Source organism: Miniopterus schreibersii (assembly GCF_964146895.1).
Source record: "Miniopterus schreibersii genome assembly, chromosome: 12".
Taxonomy (NCBI): domain Eukaryota; kingdom Metazoa; phylum Chordata; class Mammalia; order Chiroptera; family Miniopteridae; genus Miniopterus; species Miniopterus schreibersii.
Genome location: NC_138112.1, coordinates 41,368,566 through 41,390,674, shown reverse-complemented (window position 1 = coordinate 41,390,674; position 22,109 = coordinate 41,368,566). Strand labels below are relative to the sequence as shown.

The 22,109-nt window shown below is 34.5% G+C and overlaps 1 protein-coding gene across 5 annotated transcripts in view; it reads left to right on the top strand.

Moving 5' to 3' along the window:
• SBF2 (SET binding factor 2) overlaps positions 1–22,109 on the top strand; it is a 313,138-nt gene that overhangs the window by 117,136 nt on the left and 173,893 nt on the right. For 4 of the 5 annotated variants that reach the window (XM_081154292.1, XM_081154291.1, XM_081154295.1 and 1 more), the window contains exon 3: positions 14,771–14,908. The exons of the other annotated variant lie outside the window; for it this stretch is intronic. In XM_081154292.1, the coding sequence (XP_081010418.1) occupies positions 14,771–14,908 (138 nt within the window). The remainder of the gene's footprint in view (positions 1–14,770; positions 14,909–22,109) is intronic. 5 annotated transcript variants of the gene reach the window in all.

Below are 22,109 nucleotides of genomic sequence, written 5' to 3'. Positions count from 1 at the left end.
TCCTCTTTTGAGATTATGGGAATGGAACTATAAGTGGAAAAGCCCCAAATGATAACACTGCTTCCATTTATTATTCAGAAAATTAGTAAAATTCCAATGTTTATAAACCAGAAAGGAAGAGGAATTGGAACTCACCTTTTTTCCTCTATTTAAACATTAACTTTTGAATTTATTCTAAAATTTCAATTTTGTTGATAAGAAAAACAAATCAAGGAATTCTTATGGCTATTTTTAATTTCCATTTTCAATTAAAAGTATATATATAACTGTTTCCCTGAGCCATTAAATATGAATATTTCTGACTCTTAAAAGGACAACAACGAGCTTCAGAAAATGAGCAGATTTTTTGGACCTGAAAGATTTTTGAAATCTTAACTCTTTGTACTGACTAGAATCCTAATTTTCCCATAAAATATACAAAGTCTTGATAATACGATTCATTTTTTTCTTAGAAGCTGTTTATAAAATTTCAACCTTAATAACTGCTATCTTAAAAAATTCTACCTCAGAGGCCTAAATAAGATACGTGAGGTGCCTATGTTAAAAAGCAAAACTAAATATCTGTATGTGGTGCAATGTTGACAGTGAAACTAGATAAGGGTAGATGGGTTTTATTGTGCTACTTAAATTAAACCTGAGTATTTATACACAAACATAGATTTCTTTCTTCCCTCCCTCCCTTTGCCTAGAACCTGCAGCACAAAGTAGAATAGATGTGTGATGGTGCACATACCTATGTTGTTCCTGATCTTAACAGAAAAGCATTCAGTTTTTCAACATTAAGTATGATGTTAGCTGTAGATTTTGCATAGATACCTTTTATGACTTTACGGAAGTTCGCCTTTATTCCTGGCATGTTCTGAGTTTTTAACAGAAGTGGTGCTGAATTTTGTCAAGTGCTCTTTCTACTTCTACTGAAATGATTGTATCATTTTTATTTTTTAGTTTGTTTTCGTTTCTTTTGCAAACATGTTACATCAGTTGCTTTTCAAATATAAACCATCCCTGTATTCCTGGGATAGAGCCCACTTGGTCATTATGTATTTGCCTTTTACTATATTGTTTGGATTCAGGTTGCTAAAAATATTTTAAAAATAATTTTTGCAACTATGTTCCTGAGGGGTATTAGACTATAGTTTTCTTTTCTTATAATGTCTTCAGGAGGTTTTGGTATCATGGTAATACTGGTCTCATAGAATGAGCTGGGAAATAATCTGTCCTTTTCAATTTTTTGAGAGACTTTGTGTAGAATTGCTATTATTGTTGATTCCTTAAATGTTTAATAGAATTCACCAATGAAGCCACCTGGGACTGTAGTTTTCTTCATGGGAAGGTTTTTAACTACAGTTTCAATTTTGTTGATAAATATAGTGTTATTTAGGGCTATCTGTTTCTTCATGAGTGAGCTTGGGTAGTTTGTGTCTTTCAGAGAATTTGTCTGACTCATCTAATTGTCAAGTTTATTTGCAAAAATTTATTCATAATGCTCCCTTGTGACCCCTTTATTGTTTTTAGGTTCTTTAATGATGTCATTCCAAATATAGGCACTTTGTGTCTTCTCTTTTTTCATAGTCAATCTTGCTTCTCTCTCTCTCTCTCTCTCTCTCTCTTCAGAAAGCCAACTTTTACGTTCATTACTTTTTTCCATTTTGTCTGTTCGATTTTCCATTGATTTCTGTTTTGATCCTATTATTCCCTTTTTCTCTAGTTACTTTGAATTCATTCTTCTCTTCTTTATCTAGTTTCTTAAGCTAGAATATGAGTTCATTGACTGACACCTTTCTTTTTTTTTGGGTGTTTAATGCAGTAACTTTCCCCTTCTGTCCTGCTCTAGTAGCATCTCTCAAGTTCTGATAGTCTTTTCACTGTTGTTTAGTTCACGTACTTTCTCATTTCCCTTTTGAGCTCTTCTTCAGCACAGGAGTTACTTATAAATGTGTTATTTAGTTTCCAAATACTCTTCATTTTCCAGAGATATTTCAGTTTTTTGAGTTCTATTTTAATTCCCTTGTGATATGAGAACATACTTTTTGTGATTTGAATCTTTTAAAGATTTATGATTTGCAACCTTTCTATTGCAACTTACTTTATGGCTCGGAATATGCTTTTATGTTGGTAAACGTTCCAGGTGTGCTTGAAAAGAATGTGTATTCCCCTGCTTTTTTGTGGAGTATTCTATAAACACCAACTAGGTTAAGTTGGTTGATGGTATTGTTCAGATCTTCCACATCCTTACTACTTTGTCTACTAGTTGTTTATTGAGAGATTTTGTGTTTTTGTTTTGTTTTGTTTTTTTATTGGGAATTTCCCATGCTTACCTGACTATGGAGTACTTTTTATGAAACACCTAATAGTGTTTCAGGGAACTCAGGTGCATCTCATGGAACATGGATCTTGCTTTTTTATCCAATCCCAATATTTCTGCCATTAATATGATTATTAATATGGTTAGGCTTGAGTCTATTATTTTGCTATTTGTTTTCTATTTATCTCATTGGGTTTTTTTCCACTTTATTTTTTGCTTTCTTTTAGATTTAATCAAGTATTTTTCTTGATTATTCCACTTTATTTCCTTTGTTGGCTTATTGGTTTTAACTCTTTGTTTTGTCATTTTTTCGGGCTTATACATCTTTAACTTATGGTATGTTTAACTTACCACACACTGCCTTCAAGTGGTACTCTACCACCTTCCTTATAGTACATGACCATACAGTATACTGTTCTCTTCCATTTACTCCTCCTACCTTTTGTGCTATTGTTGACATACATTTTACTTTTATATATACTATAAACCCCATGCTGCAATGTTATTTTTGTTCATATAGTTAATTATCTTTAAAAGGGAGTAAAATAATAAGAAAAAAGTTGTATGTATTTACCCATGTAGTTACCACGTCTGGTACTCCTTACTGTTTTATAGAGATCTATATTTTTCATTTAGTATTGTTCTTGGCCATTATTTCTTAAAATGTTTTATTCTGTTCCTCCTCCTCCCTTTCTCAATACTTATTACATATTAGGTTGCTTGAAGTCTCAGAGCTTACTGATGCTTGTTTCATTTTGGAGGGTTCTTTTTTCTCTGTATTTCATTTTAGATCATTTTTATTAGCATGAATTCAAGTTAATAACCTTTTCTTCTGTTACCTTTAATTCATCGTTCATTGCAACAAATATTTTTTATCTTTATACATTGTAGTATTCATCTTTAGAAGTTTGATTTGGGTCTTTGATGTTTTCCATGTCTCTATTTAACTTTTCAACATATGGGAATCAGTTACAGTAACTCTCCATGTCTTTTTCTGTACAGTCCAGTGTCTCTGTTGTTCCAGGCCAGTTTTGATTGATGATTCTCATTATAGGTTGTCTATGTCTCTTTGCATGCCTGTTAATCTTTAACAGAATGACCAACATCATGTATTTTATCTTGTTGTCAGGTGGATCTTTTGTATTCTTATAAATCTTCTTAAACTTCTGAGATGCAGTTAAGTTACTTGTAAACAATTTGATCTCTTTGGGGCTTGCTGTTATGAATTGTTATGTGAGTTCAGAGCAAATCCAGTCTCGGACTAATTATCCCCACTACTGACGCAAGACCTTTCTGTGTTCTATTCAGTATCCTGTGAATTATTAATTTTTCCATTCTGGATGGTGGAAATAGGTACTTTTCTCAACCATGCTTAAACAGTGGGCACTGTTTAATCTTTCCAGATAGCTCTTTGGCCAGCCATAGGTGCTTTCCTCATAGGTGCACTAATCAGGAACCTGCAGAATTCTTGAGAGGAACCCTTTGCAGATCTCCCACATTCTTTCTCTGTGCAGCTCCCTTGTTTCTGGCGTTCTGTCCTAAGAACCCCAGCTGCCTTAGTCTCCAAAGAGTCTTTGTTCTGTCTCCTTATTTAGGGAGTCCTCTGAACTCCACCTCTGTTTCTCCCCCCTGCACCTTGGCCTGTAAACTCTCTCAAGGCAGGAAGCAGGGCCAACAGTATAGCTCACGTGGCTTGTTTTCTGCCTTTCAGGTATCTTTGTCCTTCATCACCTAATATCCAGTATCTTGCAAACCATTATTTCATACATTTTGTCCAGCTTGTTAAGGTGTTTCAGTGTGCAGGGTAAAAGTGACAGTCCAAAGTGAAAGCATATTTATATATTCATTTTATATTTTATTACCTTGTATTTTCCTGTTGTTTATAGTAGTTTTTTACTCAGTTGTTTTCCAGGTTATACAAACATATCTTTGGCAAATAAGAACTTTACATTCCAATTTTTGTATCTTCAATTTCTTTCTCTGGTGTAATTGCTTTAGCTAATATGCCCAGTAAATAATATCAGTATTATTATGATAATATAATAATAACATTATTATATTATTTATTTAAGAATAGGTGTGATGGCCTGGCCAGTGTGGCTCATTTGGTAGAGTGTCATCCCATGCACCAAGAGGTCGCCAGTTCGATTCCCAGTCAGGGAACATGCCTGGGTGCCAGCTTGATCCCCCAGTAGGGGGCATGCAGGAGACAGCAAATTGATGTTTTGCTCCCTCTTCCTTCCTGTCTCTCTTAAAAAAATAGTAGGTGTGATGAATTATGGCCTGTTTATTTATTTTATTTATTTATTTATTTTTATTTTTAAATATGTCTTTATTGATTTCAGAGAGAGGAACGGAGAGGGAGAGAGATAGAAACTTCAATGATGAGAAAGTCATTGATCGGCTGCCTCCTGCGTGCACCTCACTGGGGATCGAGCCCGCAACCCAGGCATGTGCCCTGACCGGGAATCGAACCGCAATCTCCTGGATCCATAGGTTGATGCTCAGCCACTGAGCCATTCCAGCTGGGCTGTCCTATTTTTTGAATAATGGAATTGATTTTATTACCTTTCTGATTATATTAATGTGATTATATTAATAGATTTTAGTTGCTATTTTGATTTTTGATTCATTGTACAGTGCCTATTTTTTTCCTTTTTGGAAACTTTTAGGGTCTTCTCTTTACTTTTCATTTTCTGAAATATCATGATGATGTGCTAAAATTAATGGGTTTTAAAAAACATTAATTTATTATGCTGGACATAGGGAAATTTAGTCCTGTCTGAAGATTGTAGGCCTTTTGGGAAGAAGAGAGCTGTGTTATTTCTTTTATAATTTTTTTATATGTACTCTTTCTGAATTTCCTATTACCTATGAATTAAAACTTCTGCAGTGATCTATTTTTTTTTTAAAACTTATTTCTCTACCATTTCCCCCCTTTTTTGGTCCCTTTGGGCACTTAATGGGACAGTGTTTCAGTTCCTTTATTATTATTTAAAAAAAATTTTATGATGTCTCTTGTTCTGTAAACGTCCTTTGCTATATTAAGTGCTCTTCTTTTTTTTTTTTTTAAATATATCTTTATTGATTTCAGAGAGAGGAAAGGAGAGAGAGAGAGAGAAACATCATTGATGAGAAAGTCATTGATCGAGCCCACAACCTGGGCATGTGCCCTGACCAGGAATCGAACCCCAATCGCCTGGATCCTAGGTCAACGCTCAACTGCTGAGCCACCCCCGGCCGGGCTTAGGTGCTCTTTTTAATGATACTGAACCCTTCATTCTTCCACATTTCAAGTTCTCTGCTTCTCCTTGCATTGTCTTTATGGCCGAGGAGTTCTTTTTTGTTTGATTGATCTTTCCTCCGTATTTGGTGACTTCCATATAGCTGGTTTCTCTCATTCCCTCTCTCTCCCAGGAATTTGTAGTGTAAACCAATTTTCTGCTTCCAAAATCTTAACACTTTAAACCTTTTGTTACCTCATTTCATATTACTTTGCTGTTTGTATTTTTAATCGTAATTTTGGAGGGTTTTAAGGAAGTTTTGGAGGTAAACACATTTGTTTCACCTGCCATGCTTAGCTCGACGTCATTAATACCTTTTCTTTTTTACTCTTCATTGTGGAATTGTTTTAAATCTGTAATCCCATGTAGCTGAGTTCTTCAAAAGAAGAGCTATTCCAAATGTTCATTTTTCTCTTTAGGGTTTACTTTTTGAAATCTTATATTTAAAGCCTTATGTGTAGCTCTCTTCATGAGATTCATATGCCAAAATATGAAAACTTGAGGGGTTAGGTTAGCTTATCCTCTCGCTTTGAGAGTGTGTTAAGATTATAAATAGGATTTATTTTTCTAATTACTTATTGCTGCTATCAGAGAAAACCATTGATTTTTATGTTTATTATATCTGCCTACATAACTAACTTCTTATTGATTCAAATGGTGTTTGAATAGTTTTCTTGGATTCTCTAGGCACACAATCATATTATCTTATACATAGTAAAAGTTTTATTATACTGATGAGGACAATGTAATGTTCTATAGTAGAAATAAAATACCTGAATGTAAATTTTTACTAAAAGCAGTATAGGTGACGCATTTAAATTAAGCTTCATTTAAAACAATTTGTTTGCCCGGCTGGGCGTGGCTCAGTGGTTGAGCATTGACCTAGGATCCAGGCAATCAGGGTTCGATTCCCAGTCAGGGCACATGCCCAGGTTGTGGACTTGATCAATGACTCTCTCATCATTGATGTTTCTATTTCTCTCTCTGCCTCTCCTTCCCTCTCTCTGAAATCAATAAAGATATATTTTTTTAAAAAATAAAATAAGATAAAACAATTTGTTTGGGTTAGTCTTTTTTTAAAGAATACTTCATCAAAAACTGTCCACTAAAATTAGGCATATATATGTCCCATTATTTTATGATAACAAAACATTGGAGAGTTTCCCAAGTTTTAAATTGGCTTCTCTTCCAAAGGCTTATGACCACTATGTTTTCTCTGAACTTTTGGAAAATATCTGTATATGGTAATGTCAGCACACACCTGACATTACTGTGGCCTGGCTTGGCAACAGATTTCAGTCTCCTAAAGTTTCTGTTACTTTATTTTAAAAATTAGTTCTTCTTTGGTCAGAATATTGTTCACAATAACAGCTCTTTGTTATCACTTCTTTTTTGTTCTCTTTAGAAATCTATCAGCAAAACAAAATAATTTAGGGGTTGCCTAACCTTTAAAAGGAATTCAAGGGTAATTAAACATTTTTGTGCTCATTTTGGTTGTGCTTTTCAATACCAGTTCTCCTTCCCTAAGAAAATATTGAGACATGCCTGGAAAGATTTATAAAATGCCATGCTTAACCCAGCATTAGTTATTTTAAAAGCTATAAACACCTTAAACAGCCAGCAATAAGGGATTGATTACATTATGGTACTTATGAATACTTATATGATGGTTTAATATTGGTCATTAAAAATAGTTTTCTTAAAAATATGTAAGTACATAAGAAAATGTATGTGTTATAGATGGTGAAGATAAACAGGACCCATAACTGTATATATATGTTCCCTTTTATATAAATATTACACACATCCAGAGATAAATATTTCAAGGAAAAATTGCATAAGAACTTAATTTTTATTTCAGTTTTCTTTTTGAAATTTTCTACCATGAATTTATATTAACATAAAGTAATATCCATAAGGTGATTGATAAAGATAATTCAGTGAAAAGATGGTTCTTAGAGATACAGAGGCTTGAATTCTAGTCCTGTCTTTGTTACATATTAGCTATATGGCATTGGTTTCATCATTTGTAAATAAGTCTTATAGGATATGATAATATATAAAGTGTTTTACAAATATGAGGGATTCTTGGACTTTCGTTTGCAGATGAGTGGCCTATTTGGCAAATAATCTACTTTATACTCTTGGGCAATTAAAGAAACAAGCAAGTAGCCCTGGCTAGTGTTTCTATTGGTTGAGTGTCGTCCCATGCACTGAGAGGTTGCTGGTTCTATTCCCTGTCATGGCACATCGATGTTTCTCTTTCTCCCTCTCCCTTCCTCTCTCTCTAAAAAAATCAAGAAAAACATATATTTTTTAAAAAGAAACAAGCAAGTAAACAATGTTGATATTTGTAATGCATTAATGTGTGGAGTCTAGCAATGTCTGCCAGTTCTAACTTTGCAACCTTGAAGTATCATTTGCTTTCAGGGTATGCCAAGGTCCTAAAGAAAGCTGGGGCTTCACAAAGACGGTTACCATGCTGAAAGGGAATCCCCATATTGACTGTTCCCAGATATGTTATAAAATTTTTAATGAGCCTCTTCTATGTGAAATGATGAGGTTCAGGTAGACAGTAGTAGTCAAAAACAGAAGTTGTTGCATAGACACATGTATGTTTGAAAACAATATTATTTGTTATCTTATATGGTATGTTCATTAATAATATCACCCCAAATAGATATATTTCCTCCCTACCTTGAAAAAGGAGGGCAAAACGTAGGCCAGTCAGTTATGACAGTCAGTTCTAAACACTTGCACCTGTGATAGCATTTTTTTCCTGTTTGCCAATAAAGACACTGGGGAGAGCAAAATCCTGATTTTATCCTGTTTGTTTAATGCTTATCGTTCTGCTTGCATCTTTTAGTGACTATGTTTCCAGCTGTCTAAACATTCCCTCACATTCCTGTTAGAAATGGGACTGGAGCTCAGGTTCAACAGTTGTTTTGTCCACTCCCTCGTTGTTGATTACTTCCTCAGCATACTTCTAGTTAAGATTTGAAATGGTTTAATCAGCTAGCATTTTTATATTTCAAGTCTAAATCCTATGAGGAGGCCTTCTCATTAAATAGTGGGATCATCTCCTGATGCCCCAAATTCTATTACTGATCTCATGCTACAGTGCATTTAAAAAGTAGACATTTAACTGACATTTCCAGCCTTTGAAAAAACCTTTGTGAAACTCAGTTGTAAGAGCTGTTGTTTATTTTCTGTATATTTGTATGTTAATATTCTCATTTGAGAACGCAGCATCAAAATTTCCTACGGAGTATGATTCTAAACATACTTTTAAGTGCCGAGTATAAAGGAATTCCTTTATATATGCCCGGCCAGGTGTCGCTCAGCGGTTGAGCATCGACCCAAGATCCAGGAGTTCTTGGTTTGATTCCCGGTCAGGGCACATGCCCAGGTTGCGGGCTCGATCCCTAGTCGTCGGCGTGCAGGAGGCAGCTGATCAGTGACTCTCTCTCATCATTGATGTTTCTCTCTCTCTCTCTCTCTCCTCTCCCTTCCTCTCTCTGAAATCAATAAAGATATATTTTTTTTTAAAAAAAGAATCCCAGCCCGGCCGGTTGTGGCTCAGCGGTTGAGCGTCGACCTAGGATCCAGGCTATCAGGGTTCGATTCCCGGTCAGGGCACATGCCCAGGTTGTGGGCTGCAGCCGATCAGTGACTCTCTCATCATTGATGTTTCTATCCCTCTCTCTCCCTCTTCTTTCCTCTCTCTGAAATCAATAAAGATATATTTAAAAAAATAAAAATAAAAAAATAAAAAGAATTCTATTATATAACTGTAATTTAAGTATTAAATAAGGGATCTCATGTGTAACCAGTGTCTAGATGACGACTATCTTGACAGCCTCTTTGTGAAAAGTTTAGTAAAACATATCTGACCAGGCTTGCCATAAATTACCATTATTATCTTAGTTGTGGTCACATTAAGCTTCATTTTGAAGAAGTACTTACTGAATCTGAAAAACGATCCTTGGAATTTCCCAAAAGTTTTACTGTTAATACTTTTTTAAAAAATCAGAATTTTAAAAAGTTCCTGTTATACTGTAAACTGAGAGAAATGAGGCCACTTAAGAAACTATGAGGTCTTACTACCTAAACTCATATTTTCATTCTGGATGTTATGTGTTTATTGTTTTCTAATTGAATAAGGGATTTTGTCATAGGCTTTTTTCTTTTTTTAAGGGCCACCTTTAATTTTTACATAAAAATTGGACAATAAAATGTACTTCAGTAAGCTGTAAGTTTTAGATGTAGGTGAAGGTCTTTGGAAATATTAAGAGTGACTGCTATCCAGAGAACCTTCTACAATAATTCACTTTTGAGAGATCATTTAAATTCGTCACAATAATGCTATGGACGTTTTTTGTTATTCTGTAATTTTTAATTATATTTTGTGTATGTGTAAAGCATTTGAGAAAATTGGGCACATTAAAAGTTGCTTTTTCCAGTTTTAAGCAGCAAAATATCTGATTACTTATTTAAGTGATAGACCTATTTACTTGTAAAAGTTATTTTGTTATTTGTGAACTCTCTGTGACTGGTACCTTTCATTTGAGAAGTCAGTATATTTCATAGAATTGGAAGTAACAAAGAGATTTAGTTTAATCCTTATTGAAAACCTATAGTTTTATTTAAGTTTTGTGAAAATATGCAGTTGTCGTAGCTTTTCATACCATTTACCGAGCCTAATGAGCAGCTAATAATAATGAATGACAGACCTCTAAGAGAATACAATTATTTGCTGTTAGTTTACAGAATGGATTCACTTTGTATCAGAAGAGTTTTTCATTGAACAGGTGAAACTAATGATGGAGGCAGTATAAGTCATCATATTATTTTATAACCCAAGCACAGACACCCATTTCCTGATTTTGAAACCAATAGAAACTCATTTTAGAAAAATTTACTTAATTCAGGAAAGAATTTTTTTGAGAGAGAGTAAAAAGATTTTGAAAGAAACTTCTGGGTTTTGTTATAATCTGCTAAAACTCCCCAGTTCTACCAGGATTATACCTTTCTGCTACCCAAGTAGCTTAGGCCAAGGTTTAACACGTTAACGCACATTTCACTAGAATAGCAGGTCTCATATTTTTGGGTCTCACACTCTATATTTTCACAAATTATTAATGATCCTCAAGGAGTTTTGTTCGTGTAGTTTTATCTATTCATTATGTATTAGAAATTACAACTAGAAAATTTAAAGCTATTCCATTTAAAAATAATAATAAACTATTGCATATTAAATAGTATATTTTATAAAAATAGCTATATTTTTCAAAACAAAAACTAAGGAAAAGAGTGGCATTGTTTTATATTTTTGTAAGTATCATTGATATTGGCTTAATAAAAGACAGCTAGATTCTCATACCTGCTTCTGCTTTCAAGCTCTTGCAGTATTTTGTTTTGTTTAAAGTATATGAAGAAAATCAGCTTCCACAAATATGCCACTTGGAAAGAGGAGAGGAGTATTTTAATAACCTTTTCAGATGATTGTGGAAACTCTTATTTGAATGCCACACCAAAATTTAATAAATAGTAATTTCTTAAAGGTTAGTTGCAGTGTGGAATCTATAAACACATCAGTGAACTTTTCCTGCTCTTGAATTGAAGTCTATTGATCTGGTAGAATTTTTCATTCTTTGGAGAAGTTGTGAATGTGATTAATGTCTCTCTCCAAATGTATTAAATCATCCAAATCTCACTTTTTTGATGTCTTTTTAGACTGAGTCAGTGAGGCAATGAAAGGAGAGACAGGTTTTGGAAAAATTTGATACAGAAAGAGAAAGAAAGTTTTATAGATATGATGATAGAAACTGAGGTTGGAACCAAGGGGGTAATAATTGTAGTAACTAACATTTACTTCACTGGATCATATGCCAGAGGCTATTCTGAGCATTTTGCACACGTTAATTTATGTAAGCTTTCCAAGATTAGTAGCAGGTAAGTGCTAATATTCTACCTTATAGTTGAGGAAGCTGAGACACTGAGAGATTAAATAAATTGTTCAAGATTAGACAGTTATTAAGCAGAGTAACAGAAGATAATCTGGCACAGAGCACTGCTATGTTGGTGACCTCATTTCTGTTTCTGTTTTATCTCTTGAACAGTACTGCTAATCATGATTTTTTCTTTTCCTTCAAGATATCTTTGTAAAAAAGACTTTACTTTTTAGAGCAGTTTAAGATTCACAGCAAAATTGAGCAGAAAGTACAGAGTTTCGATATACCTCCTACTCCCAAAATACACAGCTTGCTGTACTGTCAGTATTCCTCACCACAGTGGTACATTTGTTACAGTTGATGGAAGAATCTACATTGATTTGATACATCACTGTCACCAAAAGCCCATAATTTACATTAGAATTCACTCTTGGTGGTGTATCCACCATTACAATGTCATACAGAATAGTTTCACTGCTCTAAAAATCCTGTGTTCTCACTGTTCTCCACCACACACCCAACCGCAGGCAAGCAGTAGTATTTCTACTGTGTTCCATAGTTTTGCATTTTACATGATGTCATGTAGTTAAAATCATACCATATGTAGCCCTTTTGAATTTGTGTCTTTCACTTAGTAATATGTATATAAGGTTTCTCTATGCCTTTTCATGTCTTGATAGTTCATTTCTTTTCAGTGCTGAATAATATTCCATTGTGTGGATGTGCCACAGTTTATTTTTCCACTCACTTACTTAAGGACCTCTTGGTTGCTTCCAACTTTTGGCAATTATGAATAAAACTGCTATAAATATTCATGTGCAGGTTTTTGTGTGAACAAGTTTTTAACTCCTTTGGGTTGAAAACTAAGGAGCACAGCTGCTGGATCATGTGCTAAGAGTATGTTTAGTTTTGTAAGAAACTGCCACACTGTCTTCCATAATGTCTACACCATTTTGCATTCCCACCAGCCATGAATGAGAGCTCCTATTGCTTCACATCCTTGACAGCATTTAGCATTGTCAGTGTTTTGAATTTTGGCCATTATCATAGTTGTGTAGTAGTATATTGTGTGTTCTTTGTTGTTGTTTTTTGTATATTGTTTTCATTTGCAATTCCCTAATGACTTACGACATTGAACATCTTTTCATATGCTTAATGCCTTCTGTAAATCTTCTTTGGTGAATTGTCTGTTCAGATCCTTTACCCTTTTTTAAATTGGGTTGTTCATTTTTTATTATTACTGAGTTTTAAGAATTCTTTGTATATTTTAGATGACAGTACATTATCAGATACTTCTTTTGCAAATATTTTCTCCCAGTCCTTGACTTGTCTTCTTGTTTTCTTCACAATTTCTTTCACAGAGCAGAAGTTCACAATTTTAATGAAGTCTAGCTTATCAATTATTTATTTCATGGTTATGCCTTTGGTGTCATATCTAAAAAGTCATTTGAACCCAGAGTCATCTACATTTTCTCCTATGTTTTTTGCTAGGAGTTTTATAGTTTTGCATTTTACATTTTGGTATATGATAACACTTTGAGTTAATTTTTGTGAAAGGTGTAAGGTCTGTGTCTAGATTTATTTTTGTATGTAAATGTCTAGTTGGTCCAGCACCATTTATTGAAAAGACTATCTTTTCTCCACTGTGGTTTTTTTTCTTCTTTGTCAGGTTTGGTTGCTTGTATTTGTATGGTCTATTTCTGTTCTCTCTATTCTGTGTGATTGATGTCCTTGTCTCTTCTTTCACCAGTACCACACTGTCTTACTTACTGTAGCAATAGAATAAGTTTGAAGTTTGATAGTGCCACTCTTCTGACTTTGTTTTCTTCCTTCAGGATTGTGTTGGCCATCCTGGGTCTTTTCCCTCTCCCTATAAGCTTTAAAATCAGTTTGTCAATACCCACAAATAACTTCCTGGGATTTTGATTTGGGATTGCATTTGACAATATTGAGTCTATCCATGAACATGGACTCTCTCTTTCTTTAGTTGTTCTTTGATTTCTTTCATCAGAGTTTTGTAGTTTTCCTCATATAGATCTTTTATGTATTTTATTAGATTTGTTTTCTTTCTTTTTTTTTTAAATATATCTTTATTGATTTCAGAGAGAGGAAAGGAGAGGGAGAGAGAGAGAGAAACATCAATGATGAGAGAGTCATTGATCGAGCCTGCAACCCGGGCATGTGCCCTGACCGGGAATCGAACCCTGATAGCCTGGGTCCTAGGTCGACGCTCAACCACTGAGCCACGCCCGGCCGGGCTGTTTTATTTCTTGATGTGCTAGTGTATTTCATTTCATTTTGTGGGGGTGCTAATGTAAACAGTATTACATTTTTAATTTCAAATAATACTTGTTCATTGTAGGTATATGGGAAAACATTGACTTTTGTATATTAACCTTGTGAACTGGAACCTTGCTATAGTTGTTTATTATGTCCATGTCACTTTTGATTTTTTCAGATTTTCTACACAGACAATCATATAATCTGAGAACAAAGATAGTTACATTTCTTTCTTCCCAATCTGTATGTTAAAAAAATTCTTTTTCTAATTGTACTAGCTAGGACTTCCAGTACAATTTTGAAAAGGTGTGATGAGAGAGGAGGACATCCTTGCCTTGCTCCTAATCTTAGTGAGAAAGCTTCTAAGTTAAGTATGATGTTAGCTGTAGAGTTTTGTTTTTTGTTTTTGTAAATTTTTCTATCAAGTTAAGGAACTTCCCCTGTATTCTTAGTGTGCTGAGAGTTTTTTGTCATGAATAGGTGTTGAATTTTTTGAAATACTTTTCCTGCGTCTATTGACATGATCAACATCTCTTTCATTGTACTGAATTGATGAAACTTAGATTAGTGAAGAAATGTAAAAATAATTCTGTATTCCATCAGTGATAGAGACTTGGTATTTATCTTCAACTTACTTTATGATCTGTTCTAATGGGGGAAAGTCTCTTATTTTGGTGCTATGATCCTATGTATGCCAACTTAGGTCTCAGAATGACTAAGTAGTATCTGTGCAAAATCGAGGCTATTCCCATAAAATGTATGTGCATATTAGTGAAGACGTTTTTACATTATAAATTTGTACATGATTTATTTTTTATATTGGCTGAGGTAGCATGTCATATCAACTGGACATTTTTTAAACTTTGGGGACATTTAACATTTCTCAGGGATTTGAAAATAATAAATTTTCATTATTTAAAATGTGACTTTTTTTCTATCCCATTTAGTTTTGTCAGCCCAGTGGGTGGCAGCTGTCCAGAGAGAGGAAGCAGCCAACGTTTTTTGTGGTGGTCCTGACAGATATTGACTCAGATCGACATTACTGCTCGTGCCTAACCTTCTATGAGGCAGAGATCAATCTTCAGGTACGACTACTTTTCTAGCCAAAGTATAGTCAAAGGGACTACATTTAGGAATTTGTTTATGCCATATTTGTTTTTGTTAGAACTGCCGGCTTGAGGTCTATGGGTTACTTTAAAAAGAGTGAATTACTATACTGTTGTTGAGAGCAAAAACAACAGTACATCCAAGAATACCTGTCCTCTTTTAAAATTAAAGTCTCATCTGAATGCTTCTAAGCATATGTGTGAATTTATTAAGAAAATTTGTATCCTTTCATGGTGAACCTCTCATTTTCCCTGTCAGTCCTTCTCCTGAGGGAATCTTTCCTAGAACAGAGTATTTAATCAGAATGTTTATAGATCACCTATCACAATTCTTGATATTATTTTTGAAGCACCTAAGTAAATGTTAACTCATTACGATTAGTGGTGGTAGTAGCAAAATGGTGGGACTGAAATTCATAGGCTGCAACTATAGAAATTAAAAACACTAGATTTTTCAGCATTCTAACTGGGGTTCTTAGTTTCAGACACTGCATGTACTTCTTCTGATCTGTGCAAGAAAGGATCTATGACAGTGTGTTGGGCAGTTTATGTAATTTCATGGGTGAAGAGTAAGCAGGAAACTAATTCTGGGCACCAGGAACTGCCTAGCTTGGAGCCCTTGTAGTGGAAACCACACTTTCCCTGCTTTTTACCATTTGGCACATACGATGTTGGGCACTAGACAATATAATCTTCATAAAGCTCAGTCCCCCCTGTGTAGATGCGTTCTCAAGTTGCTGACTTCTTTAAGCCTCAAAGGAGCTGACTCCTTGAGAAAGTCAGATTGCATGCAAATCCCTCTCCCTGTAAGGGAGTCAGGAAAACTGTTTTCTTATTGTTGTTTGTTTGTTTTTGTTTTGCTTTCAAAGTTCTGTAATACAAAAAAAGAGTTTGTAACTATAAAAGAGTTTGGAGGATGTTGAGAGTCAGTTACATGTGCTGTACTTTCTGCTATATACAGATGAATGAGTGTCACCACCAGGGAAAAGGGTTGGCTTGCTTTCTAAAATGGCCTCGCAAAGGAGCATTTGCTGTTTGAGTTACTTTAATTAAATTCCGAGATAAGAATTTTCTAGATGAAGAAATCTGATTTTCAGTACAAGGGGGATAAAAATCACTTTTTATGATGCAGACTTACATTATCCAAGTTCATTAGACTGATGTATTAAAACCAGCATGCTAGTTTATTAATTTACAGTGATAAGTTAAAAGGTTAGATAGAACACAATATGTGTTGTCTGCATTATCAGCACATTCTCTTCTTGTCAGAACTTTGTGGGAAGCTGTGTCAAAATCAGAAGCATTTTGATTGTGGAATCAAACTAAGGAAATTTAATGTCAAATATGTAATACCTGTCAGACTAACATAGTCTGTTGTTTATATTTGAAATTAGGGATTATATTGTCAGTGAGACTAGAAAAATTAGAAGTCTGTGACTGGTCATCTCTGTCCTAGATAGTGTTTGGATGGATGTTATCAACAAATAGCTAATCACATTTCTATTTTGATCAAGTCAGTCTAAATAAGAAAGAGTGCTCTCTAGTCAAGAGTCTCCTTTTCGCCTGGCTGGGCGTGGCTCAGTGGTTGAGCGTCGACCTAGGATCCAGGTGATCAGGCTTCGATTCCTGGTCAGGGCACATGCCCGGGTTGCGGGGTCGATCAATGACTCTCTCATCATTGATGTTTCTATCTCTCTCTCTCCCTCTCCTTTCCTCTCTCTGAAATCAATAAAGATATATTAAAAAAAAAAAAAAAAAAAAAGTCTCCTTTTCTTTTTTAGGCAACTTTTTGTTTTAATCTCTGTTGATCTTTAGATTTTAAATTAGTGCTGAGAATGCAGCATTTTCTTTAATTTTCGTATTCTTGAGGGTATCTCTTCACAGCTTTCTAGAATTGTCTAATTAAATTAACTGTGGTTATTTAGATTCTCCTTCCTCTCTCCTTCACTATCAATCCTTCTCCCTCCAAAAATAAACTGACAGAAAAGTGATACATTAAGACAGTGTAGGGGGTTCCAGTCCAAGATGGCAACGTGGGAAGCTCCTGAACTCACTTCCTTCCATGGAAACATTGAGTCTATCGCTAAGAAAAGTTAAAAGGATATTGCAAACATCTATATGTCCTTAACCCATATTCACCTGTTTTTAATACTTTACCCCATTTCTTTTTGATGATAAATAATATTTTTTATTATTTTTAATAGATCCCTCCCTCCATCCCTCACTTCCTATTTCTCCTTACACACAAACATTTTTATTTCTGAAGCATTTAAGGTACATTTGTGTGCATCATCTCCCTTTGCCCTCAAGTCTTATATTTCATAGGAATAAGTATGATCTCTTACATAAACATAGTATGGTTATCAATCTTAGGAAATTTAACATCAGCATTATACTTTTATCTAAGCCACCATCCATATTTCAGATTTGATCTATGTCCTTTATTGCCCTTTTTTCATTTCCCCCAGTCAGGATGCAGTTTAAAATCATGTATCACATTTAATTCTCTTTTGTCTCTTTTCACCTGGAATAGTTGCATAGCATTTCTTTTTGTGTGACATTGATATTTGCGAGTAATGCAGGTCCCCATGCCCCTTTTTAATAGAATGCTTATTGTGTTTTTCTGATGTCTCTCATCTTTAACCCTTTGCGGTCGTTTGTCTACTCTCAGCCACGAAAGCTTTTTTACCGTTCCGGTCGTATGTCTGCTCTCAGCCACCACAGCAAGGAACCGTACGAGTCTTAACTCCATTCATGTATCAGTTCATAATTTCTCTGAAAGCTCTTAAGTGTCTAAGCGACCTTGTCACAAACCAAAACATTGCCCCGACAAATCGGAGATATTGAAACTCAATATAAACAAACGCGGTCGTTCCACACTCGCCATGCAAAACACCGTGGCGAGTCAGTCGCCTTTTGAGAGTGAAGAAATCGACAAGCTTCGGAGATACTTCGCAGAATTTCAAACAAGGCTTTACAAATTACGTTTAACTGTAATTAGGCATTCTCGCTTGTTAAGATATTTCAAAATAATACTCCAAAATGGCAAAAAGAAAGTTACCAAAAGAAGTGTACTGCGAATCTGAAAGTAACGATGAAGAGTTTTATTTTGGCACCTTGAATACTGACTCTGACGTAGAAAGTGATAATGTTTGTAGTGATTCTACTAGTAGTGATGTAGTTCCAGTGAAGTGACAACTAAGGCAATTAGTAATATCCAGCGACAGTGAAGCAGAAGAAAATGATAAAAATGAGAACGGTAATATAAACGAATTTACTACTTGGAGAGATGTTACGCACCGAGATCAGCCACAATCAAAAATTCGATCACGTGATATTTTATTATTAGCGTGGAAAGATAAGAGAATAGTCACCATACTAAGCAGTTACGATACCTTGGGCACGACAACTATAGAAAGAAGGGTGAAACAAGGTGGCACCATCAACATTAGCAAACTGAATGTTATTATAAATTACAATATGAATATGGGAGGCATCGACAAAGCTGACCAATTAGCAAGTTCGTACTGTTTTATGAGAAAATCTTGCAAGTGGTGGAGAAAGATTTTTTTCTGGGGATTAGAGATCTGTGCAATAAATAGCTACATCTTATATAAGATGTCAGCTAGAAAAGAAAACAGGACGCCTATGTCACATTTTATGTTTGTTTGAAAATTGGTCGAACAACTTGTCGGTGATTTTCGTGAAGGAGCGTCTTCAAAACCAGGAAGACCATCGGCCTCAGATAAAGATGAAAGGCTTAATGGGAAACTGCATATATTGCGGCACTGTGAAGGTGTGAAAAGTAAAGATTGCTCTGTATGTTCGAACAGAAAGATTAGGGGCGGAAGACCCCAAACTAATTATTTTGTGATACGTGTAGTCGAAAACCAGGACTGCATATTGGAGACTGCTTTCAAAGATACCACACAATGGATAATATAAAATATAATTTTTACATAAAAACATGTTATTGAAACGCATTATTGTCTAAACATACATCTAATGTTCAAAAAAGAATTAATAAATCTTGTTTATCCTTCATAATCTTGCATGTTATATATCACTGCTCTTTCAATGGAAATTAATTCCAACCAGTACCACACCCATGTCCAAATTTAATACGACCGCAAAGGGTTAAATTCAGGTTATACATCAATAGCTGGAATACCACCAACATTTGGGATACTAAGTGTGTTCCTTATAGGGGTTTCTTTTTAAGGGAACACATCTGAAAGTACACAATATCTGCCTCCTGTTGATGATGTTAATTTTGGGTACCTGGTCAAGTGATTGTCAGATATCTCCATTGTATAGTAGCTATTTTTTTTTATTGCAACTAATAATCAAGACACTTTAAGAAGACTCTGTAAGACTGTGCAAATATTCTGTTACTCATTTATCATGCCCCCTAGGTTTAACATTTAGTTATGATGCTTGCCTGTGCCAATTTGTATTATGACGGTTGCAAAATAATGATTTTCCAGCTCTATACACCCTCTACCTTTATCCAGTCAATAGTTGACATTTTATAATAAGCAGAGAGCATCCCCACCTTGTCTATTTGAGATAAACTCATGTGTTCCAGTTTCTTTTTTCTTCCATAGTATGTAATTAATAGTTTTACTTGTGTTAATGCACAAATTATCCTGGATTTGACCAACAGGTACTCCTTCAGATTTGTTCCTATATTCTTTTAACAAGACTCCATCTTTTTTTTTTTTAATGTCTTTATTGATTTCAGAAAGAGGAAGGGAGAGGGAGAGAGAGACAGAAAATCATCACTGATAGAATCATTGATCGGCTGCCTCCTGCATGCCCCCGACTGGGGATCGAGCCCGCAACCCAGGCATGCGCTCTGACCAGGAATCGAACCATGATCTCCTGAATCCTAGGTCAATGCTCAACCGCTGAGCCATGCCAGTTGGGCCCATCATTTTTTAAAAAAGCTTTTTTTTACTTTCTGTTATGACAAGCTGATCCAGGCTCATCTTACTCCTTTCCTTCTTCAGCTTTGAAATCAGCCATTTCTCCAAGGAGCCTTGGCACATTTGAATACTGAATATTAAGAAACTAAGACCTGGGCTCTTGTATATTTGAAATCAGTGTTTAAAAAGTTACTGTTTTTGGCTCAGATATTTTCCCATTTACCATTTTAAGTTGACCAAAAAAAATAATTTATTTCGTTTTTATAGTCAGTTAGTAGAAGGTTAGAATCTGCTTCTTATGAGTTTTCCCAAGATTCTGAAAATATAAAGTTACAAAAATTCTGGCTCCTGCATAATTGTGCTTAGGTAGTAGATACTAACTGGAATAGTATGACAGCTTTTCTGTGCTCAGAATAGAAAGTTACTGAATTTTGGAATTGGTCCAAAAAATGGTACAAACAAGGAGGTAGAATTAGAAAAAAAAAATTAAAGCCCAAATGATGTTCCTTTATAGGTCATCAGTAATGTTCCCATTTTTAGCGTGAACGTTCAACTATGTTGTTTGTTTAAAAATTTGTTTTTCTTTTATTTTTGGATCATATCATCAGTTCAAAAATAGATCTTTTAATTCTCTTGGTGTGAATTACTTCATACCAAATATACTATGACACATTATTTGGAAGCCTAAATAGAGGAGGAACTTAGGGACACACACCATCCAAAGTATAATTGTGCAACTTGAAAAATGTTGACTTTTTATCTCTCCATAATACCGTACACTGTCAAAAATCACAAGGAAATCTTTGGTATAAAACTTTTGATAATATGTTTCCAAAATTATTCAAGTAGGCAATGCGATTGTAAATTTTTTAAAAGAATTAGTAAATTACGATAGAGGCGAGATTGCTTTTTATTGCCATATTTTAAAAATTGATAGACCTGTCAAAATTTTTTATTTAGTTGTATCACTTTAAAGTTTTTAAATGAGTTTTTAAAAGTGCTTATGAACCAATAATAATGATGAAATTTCCAGTAAAGACATTTGGTATGTTAGGAAACAAAATATCATCAAAGAAAGGGGAGAATGAATGAGGATACTTTGGGGAAGTAAATAAGTAATAAAGAGGGACATACATAGCAGGCATAAGATATGTTTCTTCATCTCAGTTCTCTTAAAATCTAGCTTGGGAGGGAAAGCCAAAACTTAAGTATAAAGATATTGCAAAGTACCACATGCTAGAACCAGTTCAATGAAAGAGTTAATAATTGAAGACTGGGTAGCTGGAATAAGTCTTACAACATTTAAAAGAGTTAGTGGATATTTAAAACACAAAAGCTAAGACTTAAACTAAGGGAAAGAAAAATGGGCAATCCAGGCAAAAAGTTTATGGACAGGAAAAAAGATTTTAGTGCTTGTAATACATGGAAGGGTTATCATGTTCCAGGCACTATGCTCAGAGTGTTACAATACTTAATTTTATTGTTTTGTTTTATTCACATGTAGTTTATTTGATTTTCTTCTCACAAGAACACCACTTGGTACTTTTTAACATTCTCATTTTATTATTATTTTTATTTATTTTATTGTAATACAGGTTTTAAAAATTAATAGGGTGACATTGGTCAATAATATTATATAAATTTCAAGTATACAGTTCTATAACACATCATCTGTACTTTGCATGTGTGCTCACCCCCCATAGTCTAGTCTCCTTCTGTTACCATATATTTGACCCCTAACCTTCATAGTGTTGTTTCTGTCTGTGAGTTAGTCTTGTTTGTTCATTTGTTTCTTTCTGTTTTATATCTCACATATGAATAAAATCATATGGTTCTAATCTTTTTCCATCTGATTTATTTAACTTAGCATGATACTCTCAAGATCCATCTATGTTGTTGCAAATGGCAGTATTTCATTCTTTCTTATGGCTGAATAGTAGTCTGTTGTGTGTGTGTGTGTGTGTGTGTGTGTGTGTGTACACCCCAATCTTCTTTATCCAGTCATTGGTTGGACACTTAGGTTGTTTCCATGTCTTGGCTACCATGAATAATGCTTCAGTGAACATGGGGGTATATGTGTCTTTACAAATAAGTGTTTTCAGATTTTGGGGATAGATACCCAGAAGAGGGATTGCTAGGTTATAATGGTAGTTCTACTAACATTCCCATTTTATAGATGAGGCTAAAGGACTTACCCAGGGACATTTAGGCACTAAGTCAATTTGAATCTATCTGTCTTCAAAGACCAAATA